Below are 19,755 nucleotides of genomic sequence, written 5' to 3' on the forward strand. Positions count from 1 at the left end.
TGTATGAAAACACCTCAAACTGTATGGCAAGGTTGATTAGTAAGGTTGACTAGTTTATAAAGATTATATATATATATATATATACACACACACACACACACACACACACACACCAGAGGTGGGCCGTCAGGGCCTTCTCTGCTGGCCTAGAGATTGTCAGAATCAGAAAATTATATTTGTATAATTTAATATATATTTCATTAGTGATATACGTATTTTACGAAGTTCGTTCCCATCAGTCTATTAATAGTATTAACATCATTTCATTGCCACTCTCTCCCTCAGATGTGCAGTGCAGCATGCGCTACTTCCAGTGCAGCACATTTAAATTAGATATTTTATCCAATCAGATTTTCCACTGTGCTGTCTCTGGGTGAAAAATCTACCCAGAGGCCTTCAAAATTTAAAGTGAATCCCCTCCGCTGTTGAAGCAAATGGGGACGATGTTGTTGATTGTCATCTTCTTTAACCAATCAGATTTTGAATTTGCCATGTTGGGCATATTCTTTTACCCGCCGGAGCCTTCTAGCTGGCCTAGCCGCCTACTGTAATGCTTGATGTGCTTGGGAGTCAAGAGGATACGCTGGAGTAGGAACTTTCAATCCTTTAATAATAACACTGGAGCAAACACTGGAGCAAACACTGGAGCAAACACTGGAGCAAACACAACTATTCAAACACAACTATTCAAACACAACTATTCAAACACAACTATTCAAAACACAACTATTCAAAACACAACTATTCAAAACATAACACTTAAAGGACTGACAGAAACTAGGAGAAACTGAAGGGTATATATATACACAAAGAATTAGACGAGGGAATGACAAACAGGTGGGGACAATAAAGGAGTGATCAGGGCAGTGGCTTATGGGAAATGTAGTGAGGGAGAGAACTTCAAAATAAGAGTCCTGGAAAAAGGTGCAGACTGAACGTAAAACCTACGTCAGCATTGTTCACATGGCATAATAGGAGGAGGACCATTAGTTAACTGAAACTGAAGTACAACTAGCTAGTACGTAAACTTTCTTCCATGTGATTTTTATATTTTTAGATGTAGTGCTTTATAATTCAGTTTTTTTACCTATCCCTGTAGTTTTTTTTAAACACACAATGGCTGAAGGAGGAGAAGAAATTGATTTGGTGGCAGATTTACTGACAAAGCCTTTTTCGAGAAGGACCTTTCAAGAAAAGCTGGAAATTGTGAGAAAGGGTCGACTAACCCTGCAGCTAGCAGGCCTGTCCCAGCCAGGGAAAGGATTTGTGCGGCACTTTCAATCAACCAACTATGAAAGGTACACCTGGCTTAAAGTGTCGAATGAACATTGCAAATTGTATTGCTGGGAATGCCTGTTATTTGCAACTGACCGAAATGGTGTTTGGAGCCATGCTGGGTTTGCAAACCTGAATTGCCTAACCAAGGCCGCAACGAGACAAAGCACGGCAGGACACTTGCAAGCAACGGAGCTCTTGAAAACGTTCAGAGACACCTGAGTGGATCTATAACTCAGCAAACAAATGCGAAGGAAAACGGAGTTGGGAGTAAAGCAAAATAGGGAAATACTGAAAAGACTGATCGATTGTGTCATCTTTCTAGGTAAACAAGAGCTCTCATTTAGGGGACATGATGAAAGCAAGGAGTCCAAAAATAGAGGTAACTATTTCAAGATTATTTCCTTTCTGGCCGAGCACGACAAAGATTTGCATTACCACCTTTCCACTAACAAAGTGTTTACTGGGACTTCAGGCAAAATACAAAATTACCTGATTATTGCTATAGCTGAAGTGATGGGAGAGGAGATAAAAAGGGAGATCAATAAAGCACCATTTGTCGCAGTTATGGTGGACGAAACTACAGATGTGAGTACTGCAGCCCAGCTGGCACTGGTGCTCCGTTATGTGACAGACACTGGTGTCAAGGAGAGGTTTGTCAAATTTGACGATGTTACAAGTGGCAAGCGGGCTGATGACATTGCTGCTCTCATTATCCGATTCCTGGAGGAACACGAATGCCTGGATAAAGTTGTGGCACAGTGTTTTGATGGCACTGCCGTCATGGTATCTGGATTAAATGGGGTGCAGGCTAAAGTTAAGGTGAGGGCTCCTTTGGCTTTATTTATACATTGCTATGCACATCGACCTAATTTAGTACTGACTCAAGGGGCATCGAAGCTTGGAGTATGTAGGAACTTTTTTGCACATCTCAATGGCCTAGCTGCGTTTTTTTTCCAGATCCTCTAAGCGTACGCAGCTGCATGTCGATATCTGCCAGTGACGTCTTCCTCGTGTGGCACCAACAAGGTGGCAATATAGTTCTAGATTGGTCAGCATAGTATATGAGAAGAGAGTTGCCCTATAGGAGCTATTTGAGCACATATTACAACACCATGATGAATACGACGAGGATTCTGTGCACTGTGCTGAAGAATACAGTGCACATCTGGATGATTTTGAGTTTTGTTTTTTGCTTTCTACATTTCATGTGATATTTGAGTATTCGGATGTTCTTTCTGGAATACTGTAGAACAAAAAACTCGATGTACAATTCTGTCTGGCAAGAATGGACGAGTTTTTTGACAATACTGAGAGGGAGAGAGGGCGATTTGGTGAGATTTAGGAATCTACTTTGCGCGAAACAGGTGGGCCAAGCACACGGAGAGGCCAAGCACAGGGGGACATTCACACAGGGTACCAGAAACTCCACAGCGACATTTTGGACAACATCATAGCCCAGATACGGAACCGGTTTAAAGACCACGAGAAAGTCATGTCTCTCTCCCTCCTCAACCCTCAGCAGTTTCAGACATACCGGAAGAAATTCCCAGATACGGCCTTCTCCAGCTTAACGCAGAGCCACGGAACTCTCTTCGACCTACCCCGGCTTAAAAAAACAGAACTGACTGTAATGTATGCCACGACTGATTTTGAAGGGAAAAAGCCCAACTGACCTCCTCGCTTTCTATGCGGGAGAATGCATCAACCTTAAGCATTGGCATGTTTGGCGATGACCATCCCATTATTTTCAGCCCTAAAACGCATTAAAACGTATTCAAGAAATAAGACTGGACAGGCTCGACTGTCTGCACTGGCCTCCATGGCAATCGAGAAATAACTTTTATTGGAATTGAAACGCACCGATGTACTGTACAACCGTGTCATTGAACTTTTTATAAAGAAAGAAAGGAGGATGGACTTTGTCTTCAAATGATGAGCAGCTTTGGTAAGTTTGATGGATTTTTATGTATCTTTACTAGCCAGGATGTGAAGTGTAGTGTTGTAGGTGCTGTCCATAGTACTGAAACACAGCAGAGGAGATCGATAGACAGACACATTTAATATTGGCGCAGGGCCTGTTACTAGCTATGTATTATCATTATTGCTTGCTTTAGATCGTTGCTGCTGGTGTTAATGATGTTCAGATTCAGTGGCCTATCTGTGCTTTTGAGTGTGCGTGAGTGGCATATGCATTTATGCCCAGCAGCTTGGCTAGAATCTGGGAAGCCTGTTGAATCCTGATTGTGTTATTTGTGTTTTATGGCATTTATGCTTGCTTGGTGGTTGTATGAGTCAATGTGGCTGGTTGTTGTGAGTTTGTTCTTATTTCTTTGGGCTATGTGATGTCTTTGTGATACAACATACTTTCATACTGTGTAATAGTGGTATGTAATAATGATGGTTTCCTCCCATAATTAAAATTTTAAATAGCGGCTATGGGGTGGTTACGTTGAATGACAATAGAAGCTATTGATTAGCCTATAGACCTAGTGTCATAGTGAGGTTATTCGAAGGCAGTTTAATTGCGGGAGGATAGCACTGAAGGTCTAGGTGTAAAATGCACGGCCTGCCACTGACACACACACACACACACACACACACACACACACACACACACACACACACACACACACACACACACACACACACACACACACACAAGCACCAAATGTCTGGAATAACGTACAGATTTTGCTTTTTCGGAATGAAATTGGTACTTTAATTCACCAAAGTGGCATTCAACAGATCACAAAGAATAGTCAGACATTACTGATGTAAAAAAACAGCACCATCACTATTTGAAAAAGTAATATTTGATCAAATCTAGACAGCCCCATTTCTAGCAGCCATCACTCCAACACCTTATCTTTGAGTAATAATGCTAAATAGCTAATTTGGTCATTAAAATCACTTGCCATTATATCAAACACAGTTAAAAGCTATTTGGTTTGTTAAATGAAGTTTAATATTGTTTGGTTTTGAGTTGCCACAGTATGCAATAGACTGGCATGTCTTAAGGTCAATATTAGGTCAATAATGGCAAAAAAGAAACAGCTTTCTCTAGAAACTCGTCTGTCAATCATTAGGTCAATAATGGCAAAAAAGAAACAGCTTTCTCTAAAAACTCATCCATCAATCATTGTTTTGAGGAATGAAGGCTATACAAAGATTTCATACAAAGTTGTACACTACAGTCTTCAAAGACAAAGGACAACTGACTCTAATAAGGACAGAAAAAAGATGTGGAAGGCCAGATGTACAACAGAACAAGAGGATAAGTACATCAGAGTCTCTAATTTGAGAAATAGATGCCTCACATGTCATCAGATGACAGCTTCATTGAATTCTACCCGCTCAACCCCAGTTTCATGTACAACAGTAAAGAGAAGACTCAGGGGTGCAGGCCTTATGAGAATTGCAAAGAAAAAGACACTTTTGAAACTGAAAAACAAATGTTAGAGTGGGCAAAGAAACACAGACATTGGACAACAGATAATTGGAAAAGAGTGTTATGGATCTTAACCCCATTGAGTTTGTGTGGGATCAGCTAGACTATAAGGTGTGTGAGAAGTGCCCGATGTCACATGTAGGGAAAGTGCTACAAAAGTGTGGGGTGAAATGCAACCTGAGCATCTGGACAAACTGACAGATAGAATGCCAAGAATCTTCAAAGCTGTCACTGCTGCACGTGGAGGATTTTTCGATGAGAACTCTTTGAAGAAGTTCTGCTAAATTTTTTCAAATTGTAATAGTAGTTTTTTACGTTATTAATGTCTTGACTATACATTGTGATCAGATGAATGCCACTTTAGTGAATAAAAGTATACATTTCTTTCCATAAGAGCAAAATCTGTGCATTATTCCAAACTTTTGGCCGCCAGTAGATATATACATACACACGATCAGGCAAAACATTATAACCACCTGCCTAATATTGTTTAGGTCCCCCTCGTGCTGCCAAAACTGCGCCAACCAGCATAATTTCACCACAATTGTACAGAGCTGTTATCTGAGTTACCATAGACTTTTTCAATACGAAACAGTTTGACCATTCTCTGGGAATTTTCATGCACAACAGTCTCTAGAATTTACTCCGAATGGTTCCAAAAACAAAAAACATCCAGTGAGCAGCAGTTCTGTGGATGGAAATGCGTTGTTGATGAGAGAGGTCAACAGAAAATGGCCAGACTGGTTTGAACTGACAAGGTCTAAGGTAACTCAGATAACCGCTCTGTACAATTGTGGTGAGAAGAACAGAATTTCAGAATGCTATTCTGAGATGCGGGTCATCCTAAGCTTTCTTCGAAGATATAATGTCAGGTTATGTGTGTTTGGATTATAAGTAAAAGTGCCAATACATGCACAATTTTAAAAAGTGTCCAACATTGCCCAAAATTAAAACTAAACTAAGACTGAAATTAATTCAAGAACTTTTATATTTTAGTTAATTTTGGATTTAAGAAATTTCCGTTTTTATTTTAATTTTAGTTTTCGTTAACTATGATAACCCTTGGTCTTGAACCCCAATTGTTTGTTGGCATTTTTACTAAATATATTTTTCACAGTTTTTAACTCTTAAATGGGTCAAAAATTATCCAAACACAACATGAGGGTTACATGCAAATATTTATTTCCTTCTTTTTTCCCTTACAATGTTTACTTTTCACAGACACAGGCAGTACTAATGCTGTGCATTCTCTCCTGCATATGCTGCTAACACCTGACCATGTCTTGTGTAATCAAGAAAGAGAGATTCAGAGGCATTATCAACAGCAGTATCAGCTACTCAGTGGAGATGGCACTTATAGTAATAAAATACAGTAATAAACTAGCAGTCTATAGCCTCAGGTAGGCTTGCTCACACACACACACACACACACACACACACACACACACACACACACACACACACACACACACACACACACATATGTTGTGTTTCCATGTTTTATGGGGACTTTCCATAGACATAATGGTTTTTATACTGTACAAACTTTATATTCTATCCCCTAAACCTAACCCTACCCCTAAACCTAACCCTCACAGAAAACTTTCTGCGTTTTTACATTTTCAAAAAACATAATTTAGTATGATTTATAAGCTGTTTTCCTCATGGGGACTGACAAAATGTCCGCACTAGGTCAAAAATTTCAGGTTTTACTATCCTTATGGGGACATTTGGTCCCCACAAAGTGATAAATACACGCTCAAACACACACACACACACACACACACACACACACGCGCACACACACACACACACACACACACACACACACACACATGTTGTGTTTCCATGTTTTATGGGGACTTTCCATAGACATAGTGGTTTTTATACTGTACAAACTTTATATTCTATCCCCTAAACCTAACCTTACCCCTAAACCTAACCCTCACAGAAAACTTTCTGCATTTTTACATTTTCAAAAAACATAATTTAGTATGATTTATAAGCTGTTTTCCTCATGGGGACCGACAAAATGTCCCCACAAGGTCAAAAATTTCGGGTTTTACTATCCTTATGGGGACATTTGGTCCCCACAAAGTGATAAATACACGCTCACACACACACACACACACACACACACACACACACACACACACACACACACACACACACACACACACACACACACACACACACACACACACATACACACACTATCTGTCTGAAGCCTCCTCTGAGAAGATACCATAACTGAAAAATATTTTTCTTTCACAGTAAAGCCAACAAATGCATCAGACTTTATAGGGCATAACTGAGACTAAATTAATCAGTGATGTAGTAATTCATTCATCTAGATCTCAGAGTGATATGAGAGCATAGAGCCGTTAGGACAAATTATTAGAGCTTATGTACAGCGATGATTATAACAGATGATTTGATGTCAAATGCTGAATTCTGGGAAAGATTATGACGAATGTTTCATGCAACTATACCAGAAGCACATGCACCAATAATAGCTAGAATTAAAGTTTAGTACATTAGCTATGAAATTATTAGTAGGGCAATTCCATGAAAATGTCAACATACCATAGGAAATTAACATTTTAAGCACAAGATCAAAACTCAATTTCAATTTGTATGTATATATAATTTATGTATAAAGATTTGGATGTAAAGCCAAAGGTTACCTAGCAACTAAGAATTAAATGACACAATGATGCACTGTTCAATTTTAATTACCAATATGAAACAAATCAATGTTTGTCTACTTTTCCTATAATAGTCAAAGTCTGATGAACATTTCTGACCATTTATGAAATACATTTCAAAGAGTGCCCAGAAATGTATTTTAAACAATATGCTATTATACATATTTTTGAATATTGATTTTCTATGTCACTATCAAATCAATGTATTGACAGAAGTTGCAACAGAAAACATGTACAACATAATGTGAAAGTAAATGGTACCTTTAGAGCAGTCCGTGCCATGGAACCCTGGGAAGCAATGACACACTCCTGACATACACTCTCCGTTGCCATGGCAACTCTGGGGGCACTCTTCCACAGATTCTGAGACGAGACATGAGGATAGAAAGATGAACAAATTTTACAACCCTCAGTTATCAATGGGAGAAAATCCTGAAGACTATTTAAACGCTGTCGGCTGAAGCAAAATCACAATGTTACGAACTGTCATGAGTTTTGTGATATAATCTTTTACACAGAATGGTGCAATTTGAACTTTCAGCCAGCATTATTTTCTGTTCAGAGGCAATGCCAAAATTACTGAGACAAAGTTTACTAAAGCCTTATGGGAAATATAATGTTATGATGGCTACAATAAATCATACGTGTTATTTAAATCAACTCTATCAAATGAATGGTAGCTAGAAGAAATGCGTGGATTTGATCTCCATATCTTCAATGATTTTGAGACCTCTAGAGCAGCAGAATGTATGTGCGTATTTCTTGTCAAACTGAATAGTAAAGCAGAAACTAAGTAAGCAGGCCTTTTCCTGCTTACAGTTTTACAGTTGGTCTCTTTAAAGAGCAAGGGATGTAATGACGACTGTCACTCAATCAGATTCATTTTCATTAAAAATGCACACATCTTTATACTTGCTGTCTTATGAAAAATTTTATTTCTGTGCCTGACATTTTCCTTTTAGTTTTGTAAACCCATAATGAACTTAAACAGAAAATGTATATAGCTCACAATCTTGGTTCTGCACTGCAACATCTTCAGTCAACAGATTTTAGACTTGCCTTCCTTGCAGCATTTTTTGTTTTTCAGAAACAAATGTCTAGAAATCCTTTAAATTGATCAATTTGACAAACCTGCAGGTTTGCAAAACCAATGAAGCTCGTGAACAGCGCTCTCGTGTAAACAAATCAAGCAGCACTTCTGGTTGTATCGTGCCAGTTCTTGTGTGAACATGCTAACATGCTTACATTACACAAGAGACAGCTGAACTGATTCCCCTCATGGATGCGCATTGGAGTGTAAACAATTACAGTGAAAAGGACTTAAATATTGATCGGTTTCTCACCCAAAGCGATCGACATTAAAGGGGTAGTTCACCCAAAAATGTAAATTCTCTCATTATTGACTCATCCACATGATATCCCAGGTATGACTTTCTTCACCAGAACACATTTGAAGAAAAATTGAAAAATCTCTTAGATATGTAGGTCCTTAAAATGCAAGTGAATGAAGATTTTTCTTTTGAAGCTCCAACACAGACAGCCATTTTGTGGCCCGCATTTGGCCCATTTCGCGGCCTACCCACCAGCCCGCTCGGTTCTCCCGATGGCCACTCCACCCCTGATCGGCCCCAAAATTTGTCTGCACACCGGGAAGGTGCCCAGTATACCAGATTACCAGTCCAGGCCTGCTTCTGCTCAAGAGTAAATATTTCAGTGTTAAAATCAGTGGTCCTTTGATTTTATAAAATGATTCCTTGATTGGCCTGAAGATGAATTTACAGTGAAAGCCATGAAAACATCTCCGTTCTTTGCTGATCATATTCACACTGAAACATAATACAAGTTTAAGGGGTGGATTATGGGTACTGTCAGGCTATTTGATTGAAAAGTAACTTCTAAAAAGCATGTAACCAAATAGCTGAGCTTAAATTTGACTATCTTCCTTTTAAATGCTGAACCTTGTGTGTAAATAAAAGCTTGAGGTGTGTACCTAATGCTACAGTGCTGAATGAGACAGGCTCTTTCTCTTTGCCATCATTGTAGAAAGCCAGATGCCAGGTGCCGGGGTCCAGATACTGCACAAAGATAGCCTCGTTTTGGACTACGGTCTGAATACTGCGCCGCTCACGAGGAGACTCAATCACGCTCCACTTTTCTTTTCCATCCAGCCTCTCCATGTAGTCATACTGCAAAAAGAGCAACAGAGAGAAAGAACAAGAGCGAGAGAAAGAGAGGTGAAGAGAGGAAAAAAACAATCAGCAAGACAAGCAGACAACAGACATGTCAGCTTCATTTTCACTTTCAACATTGCCATGACAATCCAAAAAGTCGAATTACATCAAAATCTATAAATTAAACATCTCTGAAATGTGACAAGTGCAAAAATGCTACAGAAAATATGCAGTTATATAATTAAGTCACAAACACAAAAAGCCCATCCACAATGATGATCTCTTCATGGGGATTAAGAAAATTTACTTTTTAAGGCGACATATCATAGATAAAAAAGGCTGTTCTTGTTCTTTAATAAATAGAAAGAGTTTAATGTACTATAGAGACATACTCTTTCACAATGTAAAGCTTCTTCCCCAGTCTACACAAACCATTAAAAAGGGGTCCTTCTGAAACTATGATGTCAAATGAGCACATTAACAGATGACCACTTCATTTAGAAATCAATGCCTATTCAGGATTTAGCAACTTGTCCAAATGAATGAATGTGTGAACTACACTGATATGCAGAGGTTAGTCAAATATAACATTTACAGATGTCTTAAAAGGCACAATAGCAAAAACATTCTGTTTAAATCTAAAAGGAAATCTAAAAACTGTACTTCGCTATGTTTCAGATTGCATTGCAGGAGAATATTTGTTTTAAATTGGAATAGTTTTATTTAAAAGTAGACATTTTAAGCTTTCTTTAGACATATGTTTCATGTTTGAGTGAAAAGAATTTGCGGAGTTTCAGTTCATTTTAGTGACGTGTTTCTGAAATATGCTCGTGGAGACAGAGACTGCTGAAAGCTCACCCTTTTTATTTTCTTTATTTTACAAAAGCACAAGATTGTGTTGTTATTGTGAGTGTACACAAATAAAAGTAGACCCTTTATAGTCTCTAATGATGTCTTACACTTATCTGTATACCCAAAAATGACGGAGTATTTTAAGTTGTAATGACGAAAATATCCAGCAAGACGCGTCCGTCGACCCCAGAAGGTTAATCCTTAATATCATGAATAGTGATCAACTGTGGAGATGGATTTATTTTTACAAATTATCATTTTACGTCATTTTATGTAACTTGCTATGCAATGTTATGGTTTTGTAAGGGTTTACTATTCAGCCGTGGGCCAGCTGTGGGCCACCTAAAACTGTGTAACTAAATGGTCGATCTCAAGAGTCTTATATAATTATATAATTAAAAGCTGTCATGTTAAGGCTACTATCCACGGTAGTCCAAGGGTAACTTGCTCACTAACTCTCTAATACCCCGGTAATGTTAAACCAGGAGTAAGCCTCTGTTCTCCGTTCATATCTCAGACGAAAAAAGGTCGGCTACACCCAGTGTTTATTGCTGCTCAGGAAGACTCGGGTGCTGAAACTCGGTTATGGTAAGGGGCATTACATTCCAAAAGATGCTCTATGTGGTTGACCAATCACAACAGACTAGACCAGCTGACCAATCAGAGCAGACTGGGCTTTTCGGAAAGGGGGACTTTAAAGAGACTGAAGGTAAATCAGAGCATTTCGGCCAGAGTATGAAGAGCAGGAAAAAGAAATGTACAGTATGAGAAAAATAATGTGTTTTTTGAACATTAAAGCAAGTACGTAAAGTAAAGTAAGCCTATTCTAGAAGACCCCCCAAATTATTTGATATTTAAATATTTAAATGTCAGCTGGAGCTCAAATAGAATTTATATTGGACTGAGCCATTGTACATCACATGTTAATTTTAATTTATACATTTAAATGTGGGAGGGACAATGAAACAATTAGCTGAACGTATATTGACGTATATCTTTTCCCAAATTTTTAATACCTGTTAAAAGACACCCAAACTAAATTATGGTTTTTGGTGCAAGAAACCCTGATCTTATAATTGGACTAAAGAGAATCCAGAGATATTTTTATATAGAGAAAAATTATTTAAATGCTACAAACTTCTAGAACATGGCCTGTTGGAAGAAACAGACATGCTGGGAATTTGCTCACCTGAGCGTGTGATGGAGGCAGGCCTTTCCGCATGTAGACCCCAAACAACGCGTCCTTGCCCAGGGAGATGTTGAACTTAAGAAAGTGTGGCTGACGTAGGTGAAGCAGGGACCTCCAGAAGACGCCTGGAGGAACGTCCTGACTGACACGCTGCCCCAGCTCAAGCTCCCCGCTGTTTATACTGCTGTTCTTCAGCACCCACGGCCCTGAGACAACGGAGGCCGAGAGGGGAGACAAGATACAGGATTTGTTTGATAAAGAAAGGAAGACAAAGAAAGACTTTCAAAGGTATGGAGGAAAGGGAATATTCTCTGCTCTGTGTGAAAATATTTGCAGAGCGTAAAAAGAAAAATCAACATGTGATTCCGCTGAGACAAAGCTCTGCACTAATGAGTGTGCAGTGTAGGCTGCCAAAGTCATCAACCCTTACTCAAACCCTGCCTTCTCCCATGAGATCATACTACCACTGTATTATGACAGAGCTAGCCACACACCACACACACACCCTAATACCTGCTAAGTGTGGTCTCTAGAGAGAAAACTGTTGCCATGTTGACAGCGTAGATAGATCGCAGCAAGCTCCAACAGAAAACAACAGAGCAAAAGGGAGGCAACACACACTAATGTATCTGAAGGGTCAGTGCAACACAATTGTGCTTGGTGCTAACTGTCTACTTGCTGTTCTCAGTGTTTGATGTGCCCTGATAAGCAGAGACAATCTACTTCCCTGCCTGGTAAAACCCTCTGCATTTAAACAAGTGATCGAGAAAACAGGCTCCCTAAATGGATCAAGCCCTCTATTTGCAGGAGCACACACACACACACACACACACAGGGCCATATCTAAGCATAGATGACGCTTTGTGGCATCAAAGAGGAGGCCGCTGTCACGCTCCCCAAATACCCCCTCTGAACAGGGGCCCCACGGATAGGGATCATGCCTAGGGTGCCAGAATGGTCTGGAATGGGCCTGCACACACACACACACACACACACACACACACACACACACACACACACACACACACACGTTAAAGCTGCCAAGTTAAAGCTGCCAAGTCTGGCAATGAGTAAGAGCCACACCAACCTTAACTCATTAACAAAGAGATAGACAGTATGGATAGACAGAGTTGTGCTGAATGAGAGCACTATACTGAGACCGAGAGAGAGAGAGAGAGAGAGAGAGGGTGAAAGTGAGCAAGACAAAAAGAGAAAAATGGGGAAGCACAGAAATAACTAAAAAAAAGTAGGATAGAGAAATAGTCCCCTGGAGAGTGTACATGGGAAGAGTTTTGCTCTGGAACATCTTCAGGCCAATCAAGGAATCATTTTATAAAGTTCACTCACTCGGCACAAGTTCAGCCATCCAGAACTGCTCACATCAGAGCCAGTGAAAAAGGGGTCTTTTTCTTTCCTAGATCTTGGTATTGTTGGTCTGCCTAGTTAAGTCTGGAGTTGACTAGCTCTGTCATGTTTTACTACTAGTAGTGAGGACTAATAGTGAGTTCACATAAATTCACACAAATTACATTTTTCCAAATGTTCACGTCTTTGTTGAACTCGTAATTACAAGTTGAAAACTCAAAATTTCATTAAAGTTCTGACTGGGAAGTCGTGATGCCATGTAAAATTATCGAAAATGACAACGACCTCAACAGTCAAAGGGAGAGTTTACAGAAAAATGAAAATTGTCAGAATTTACTCACCCTCATGCCATTTCAAACCTTTATGACTTTCTTATTCTGCAGAAGACAACAGGATATACACTGATAAACCACAACATTAAAACCACCTGCCTAATATTGTGTCGCCAAAACAGCGCCAACCGAAAATACTTGAAGATTTTAACACTTCAACTATAAGAAAGAATAATTTCACTAATTAAATATATTAAATGCTACTTAAATGAAAATAAGTGATAATAATAATAAATAATCACATTTTCTTTTCACAACTTACATACAACTGACATACAGTAACCTACCTTTTACTTGTGTGAATGGAGCATTATGTCAAGTTTTCTAGCTACGTATCTTTAAAAATTTCATGATATATCTTTGCTTATGGTAATTCCTTCCCCACACTTGCGTTCATCCTCAACATCTGTAATTTTCAGAAAGCACTTGAAATTGTGATTATCTCTTTCTTATTATAGGCTTATTTGACAAAATCTATCTTTCTTTTTAACATATGTTATGCTCATGATGGAGTGGGTTTTGGAGTGGGAGAAAATGCTGACAACCTTCCAGGCAAAATCACGTCATTTCACTCCCATTCTGCACCGCTCAAACTGATTTGGGACAATTGGGACCACAGTCTTGGCTACCATGTGTATCAAACAGTCTGACATATAGTAACATATATTGACATATTGTACAGTCTGACAAGTAACAATCATAAAGAACCATAAAAAATCTTACAGTGACATCAACAACAAAGCCAGACATGGATCCTTATTAACTTTGAACGTTGCTATAAAAACAAAACATTCCCGAGTCTGAAGAGGTGAACAGTTCCAAGTAGAATCAGTCAAGAGATGTCATCTCGTAATGCATTACCTACATCTACATATTCTAAAACCCTGACGTATTATTGTAGGGGTTTTGAGACATGAGCTTTGCGTGTTTCTTTTGTTATCTTTCTAAGGCCACAACCACACTGATCACTGATTTTAAATAATCGCTTGAAAATGCATCGATTTTGCTATGTTTACACCTCTCATGCACACTGGAATGATATTTTCTTCCACTATCAATTTAGACTTTTTAAAAATACTCTCTAGCACTGCATACTTTGAAAAATAGGGATGTTAGGAAATGGAAAACTGAGTTTTGAACTGTTTTAGTGTGGACATGGCCTAATTAAGTGCCATTGGAGTGAAATGCAGGTCCACACAGAATCCAAATAGAATCCAAACATTCAAACGCTAGTTATACTCAAAGGCCATGTTCACACAGCAGCAGAATATGGTTGTCAGACCTGTATTGAGTGCTTAATACAGTTACATTCACACACAGTTCGGTTATCTACGAGAGTGACAACCGCATTCTATAACCGAACTGACACCCGCAAATTATCAGGTCTCACAACTGCATTCTCAGCAAACTTATGCTGTGTGAACAGAACCATACTGGACAACTATTTGTTAGTCACATCATATAACGTGAGAGACACACTGCACTGTACACGCATGTGTCTCGTGTGATTCATGTGGGGTTTCGTTAACTCATAGAGATGGAGATATTATCTGCTTGTGATCCGATATCCATCCACTGTTTTCCACAGGCTGCTCACGGGCACAAGCCACGCGACACAAAAGCTGCACTCTGAATTTGGTTAAAAATCATTCAAAGCAGCTTTTGGTTAATTATGATCTGATGGATGGACTCATGCCACGATCGGACCCATTTGTTTAATAAAATGGCATCAATTGTGTTAAGACATGCCACTGTTATGGACGTCACCATCTTTTAGTCACTGTCACTATGGTTACAGCTTTTAGAATATGGTTGTGACTTTGGTTGTTCATTCATACAGACACCATTCAAACTGCTACTGTAAGCTGTTATATGTTATCAGACCTGTAAATAAATGTGGTTGTCAATCACAAAAATGGACTGTGTGAACGTAGCCAATAGAGGTGAGTAAAAATATAGTTTTTTTCTGATTAATCGTGATCTTCATTTGAACAATCTTCTATATAAATTCTCAAATCACAAGATCTATATTATATATTATAAAATCACTTGATGCACAACCCACAATAAATGCACAATAAATCTCTCACAGTTGCAACCAAATTATGTATCTAAAGTGAATATGGGCTATTTGGCAACTGGCCACCAGTAATTGTGTGGTTTAGTTGTGATGTGTTCAGCAGCGAGATCTTTTCACAGCATGTTGAGTGTAAAAGTTGTTCCGTGTAACGTGTGTCCAAAGATGAGATCCACGCAACCCATTTGTCACTGAATAATGTCTCTTTTAATACCATTTCTGTTCTTTACACTCAGTTGTTGATCAAAAACAACTACAAAAAAACATTTAATTCTAATCATGCATCGCACAGATGAGGTAAAGTCATTCTGATCCTCTCTAGTTAACTGGTGCTCATCTAAAGGCACTGTTTACCGAAATGCTGGTTTTTGATTAAGAGGCAGTACCGGTTTTAGCACGTGTTCAACAAATCAATGTAAATACCTGTAAATAGTACAAATTATGCAATTTAGCAATAAATATGTAACAAAAATCATATGTGAAATATAATATCTTATTTATTGATTGAAAACATTCACTTGTTCGTTTTTAAAAAGCCAAAATGTGGTCTAAATGATGCCCAAATGCCAAAATGTGACCAAAAGGAAAAATCAGAATTGAAAAATTGTGAATCAGAATTTAATTGGATTGGGATATCTGCTTCAATACCCAGCCCTAGCAGCCAATACTTGTAAATTGCATGTTTATGTATTAAAAATTTGTGTTCATTTTATAATGCTTTCAGCAGTGTGTTTTCTCTTCCTTGAGGAAGCACTGTCTTACACTGATCTAAAGGGAGAGGAACCTGTTCTCTGTGTGAAGGATGTCAATACCAGCACTCCCTAAAGGTCAGCTGCAGTCGTTATCATCTGAACGTGTAGACACTGATAATGATAAATCATTTGAGGTGAACGCAGAACAGAAGGGGAGTCTCTTTGAGTCTGAGCCAGTGAGAGTTAGCCACAGTTTTGAAGCAATAACTAAAGTTTCATTGAGATCCAAAATGTCTGATCTAAATAACCACGTTTATCAAAGGTCGTGGTGAGAATAAGTAAAGTGAAACTGTGATTTTACACTAATGCACTGTGCCAATTTATTATAAAGGGCAGTCACTAGATCTCAGATGATTCTTATGGAGCCTGAGACTAACATGTGGTATAACAACATTGACTACATTCAGCAATTATTGAATTTACTGCATTAGCAATAGTAATCTTGTACACCACTGCAGCAGAGATCAGTTAAACACAAAATGAGATGGCATTCACAAACCTTGATTTGTCCATCAAATATTTCAATGTTTGACTTGATTTTAGCCATCAGAATTGAATTATGCATTGGGAACGTTATGCTAAGATAATACAGATGAATATTATTTTACTTTGCACATGCAACTAATTCAATGTTGATGAAAGTATAAGAAAAAAATTTTGTGCATTAATGAACTGTGCCCTATAAAATAATTGATTAAAAGGGCATTTATTAAATAAGTAAATAGTGTCCATTTGGATTTTACTTTTGTCTTTAAAGGAATACTTTACATTCGGTTATCATTTACTCACCCTCGTGCCAAATCGTACGCATGGCACAGGTTAGATTTCAATGATACCAACTGTCATTGGTACCAGATGTCATACCTGACACGACACATATTTCATGCTTTTTTATTTTTTATTTGATAGTTTTGGCAGAGGGGAAGACTCTGAAAACAATGAATGTTTCTGAACATATCTCTTCAGAAGACTTGGAATATAATGCTGAAATCATATGGGATACTGTTATGGTGTTATTTTGTCCTTTTTGGAGTTTGACAGGCATGGCCACTATTAACTGTCATTGTATAGAAAAACGCTGTATAAAGATTTTTCAAAATTTCACTTTTTTCTGTTCCACGGAGAACAAAAAAAGCATCCAGGTTTGGAACAATGACAGAATTTTCATTTTTTTGTAAAACATTCCTGGCTCTATCTCATGCTTCTGGCTTTTACCTCTGCCTCCGGAGGGCACTGTTGCGACGTCACCGATGCCAGGTATACTCATGCTGAGGCCGGTGTTCACTAGATGTCCTTCAGTGGGCTTCAGCCGCCAATTCAAGCCAAGCAGATTAAGAGCTGTGTGTGTGTGTGTGTGTGTGCATGAGAGCGAGAGAGAGAGAGAGAGAGAGAGAGAGAGAGAGAGAATTAAAAAATAGAACATGACACTACATTACACCTTCCAACCACTTTATGTACCCACGGATGACACATCCCGACAGCCGAGAGTCTGCGACACCCATACAACTATAACTCTCGCTGACAGAGGAGACTTTAGCATACAAATACACTCATTATAGCCAATGCCACTTTGACTACAGTCTGTGCTTTGTTTGGGCTCAGTGCCCAGACAGGTTTAGATGGACTAGGTTTAATCCAAACCGCTACAGGAATGCTAAACTCGGTGTAGATATGAATATGTCAGGCAGAGCTGGTAGAACATGCAGAAGACAAAATGTCAAACACCAAACAATGAGATGTCAGGAAGCAAGTGACATCTATCTTGATACTGTAAAGTAAGGTGTGAGAGGACAAGAAAATTGTCTTAGAAAAAAATGAAAATAGTTTAAAGTCAGTGACAGATGCCAAAAAATTCTCACAATTTTCTTGTCATACTTTTTTTTTCCTGAGCTAGAGGGGAGTTTGGCTAAGTGCCTACATTTCTCTCTGCACCCCATATGCACTATAATCACTGCTTCACTGCTTCACTGCTTCCAAGACTTTTTAGAGACTGATTAGATTCAGTAAAGATCCCTCAGTAAGAAATATTAAAATATGCCAAGTCATGTATAAAGATATGATAATGATTAGAGAAAGTTAGGAAGTTGTGCTGGAGGAAATTACGGGTGAGATGCTCATGTCCCCAGGGGAAATGAGTGGACTCACTCACTCACTCACTCACTCACTCACTCACTCACACACAACATATTGTGAGAGAATGCTGATGTTTTCAGTATCAACTATAACATTTCACCTCTGCCCCTTGTTCCTCCTAAATCTCCTCCATGCAAAATCAATGCCAACTCTGTCTTTTCCTCCCTCCTGCTTTATCTGCAGAATGTCTACTGAGGGCGTCTTATCATTCTCTTGTAGAGGGGTCCAAAGAAAGAGCTGACTCCTACAGGCTTTTAGCTGCTCTGATGTCAGCTCCTCCATTGTCACAAAAACACTATTTCTCATCATTGCATCTTATCATTCCATCCTCTAATCAGCCTTATCACTCAGTGATTTGTTGTTCTTTTCACCTTCACTTTCCCCTTTTCCTCAGCCCCTCCTGCTTTCTCTCCTTCCGGCCTGTTATGACTTGGGACAGCTTGCTACACTAAACTGTGCTTTGGAGAAATTCTTAAAAGCTATTTCTTTAGAGAATTGAAGTGTAATGGTGGGAACATCTAAATCATGGTTTCTTTGAATTGTTAGCAGGGGCAGTAGGGGGTAGTAAGGGCCAGTAGCCGTCAAGGCTTGGGCAATTTGATCACATGTGAAGAAAATCAATGAACCTTTAAATATCACTGAATAGCATTTCAGCGTCACTTTTCCTTTTAGTGTTATAGTAACTGCGGTCAACATAATGAGAATAAAGCCAGATTTCACAACAAAGTAGAGGATGAATTAACTTTTTCCCCACCATGGATGAGCAAAAGAGGCAGAAATTCATTTATTGCACACAACATTTCACAATCTATATAAATTTGAAGTGTAAAAAGTATGTCACACTCTAATGAATTTAAATAAGTTTAGTTTGTGCAATAGTATGTTTACAGTTTCAATCCTTCAAAAGGACTTGAAATATGACACACAAACTGCATAGACTACTTTGATTATACTGTTAAATTATTTAACTTTAAAGTGAGTCACTATAAACTGCCATTGTACTGAAAAAACGGGCTGGGATGTTCAAAAGATATTTTAATAAATTATGACAAAATGTTCATTGTGGGGTGAGCTTCCTTTAAAGGAATATTTGATGTTAAATACTGTACAAGTGAAGCTATATTGACATCATCTGTGGCATGCTGCTGAAAACCATAGAAAATAACTTCAACTCATAAAGCAGTTTGAATTTTTTTTTAAAGTGTACAGAAATGCACTCGCAAAAGAAAGTTTCCAGGACAACATTGTAAAAACAAGTCAGTTTTCTTTCAGTGGTAAACACCAAGTTGCATACTGTCGACAGAGCTTCACTTCTGTTTAACCAGATATGTTTCTTTAACATTGTGGTCGCTATAGTACACTTTTATTTGCTAATCAAACATTTTCGGTCTGTGCAATAAGCATTAATTATTAAGAGGAAAGGTTGCTGCATCTCACTTTATGTAATCTC

At 38.5% G+C, this 19,755-nt stretch overlaps 1 protein-coding gene across 1 annotated transcript in view; it reads right to left on the reverse strand.

The window, feature by feature from the left end:
* The window catches only part of tenm2b (teneurin transmembrane protein 2b), a 148,961-nt gene that overhangs the window by 49,658 nt on the left and 79,548 nt on the right, over positions 1-19,755 (reverse strand). The window contains exons 6-8 of the mRNA XM_052099838.1: positions 11,647-11,852; positions 9,425-9,620; positions 7,696-7,797 (exon numbers count right to left, since the gene is read on the reverse strand). Of these exons, the coding sequence (XP_051955798.1) occupies positions 7,696-7,797; positions 9,425-9,620; positions 11,647-11,852 (504 nt within the window). The remainder of the gene's footprint in view (positions 1-7,695; positions 7,798-9,424; positions 9,621-11,646; positions 11,853-19,755) is intronic.

This window comes from Xyrauchen texanus, chromosome 31 (genome assembly GCF_025860055.1).
Source record: "Xyrauchen texanus isolate HMW12.3.18 chromosome 31, RBS_HiC_50CHRs, whole genome shotgun sequence".
NCBI lineage: Eukaryota > Metazoa > Chordata > Actinopteri > Cypriniformes > Catostomidae > Xyrauchen > Xyrauchen texanus.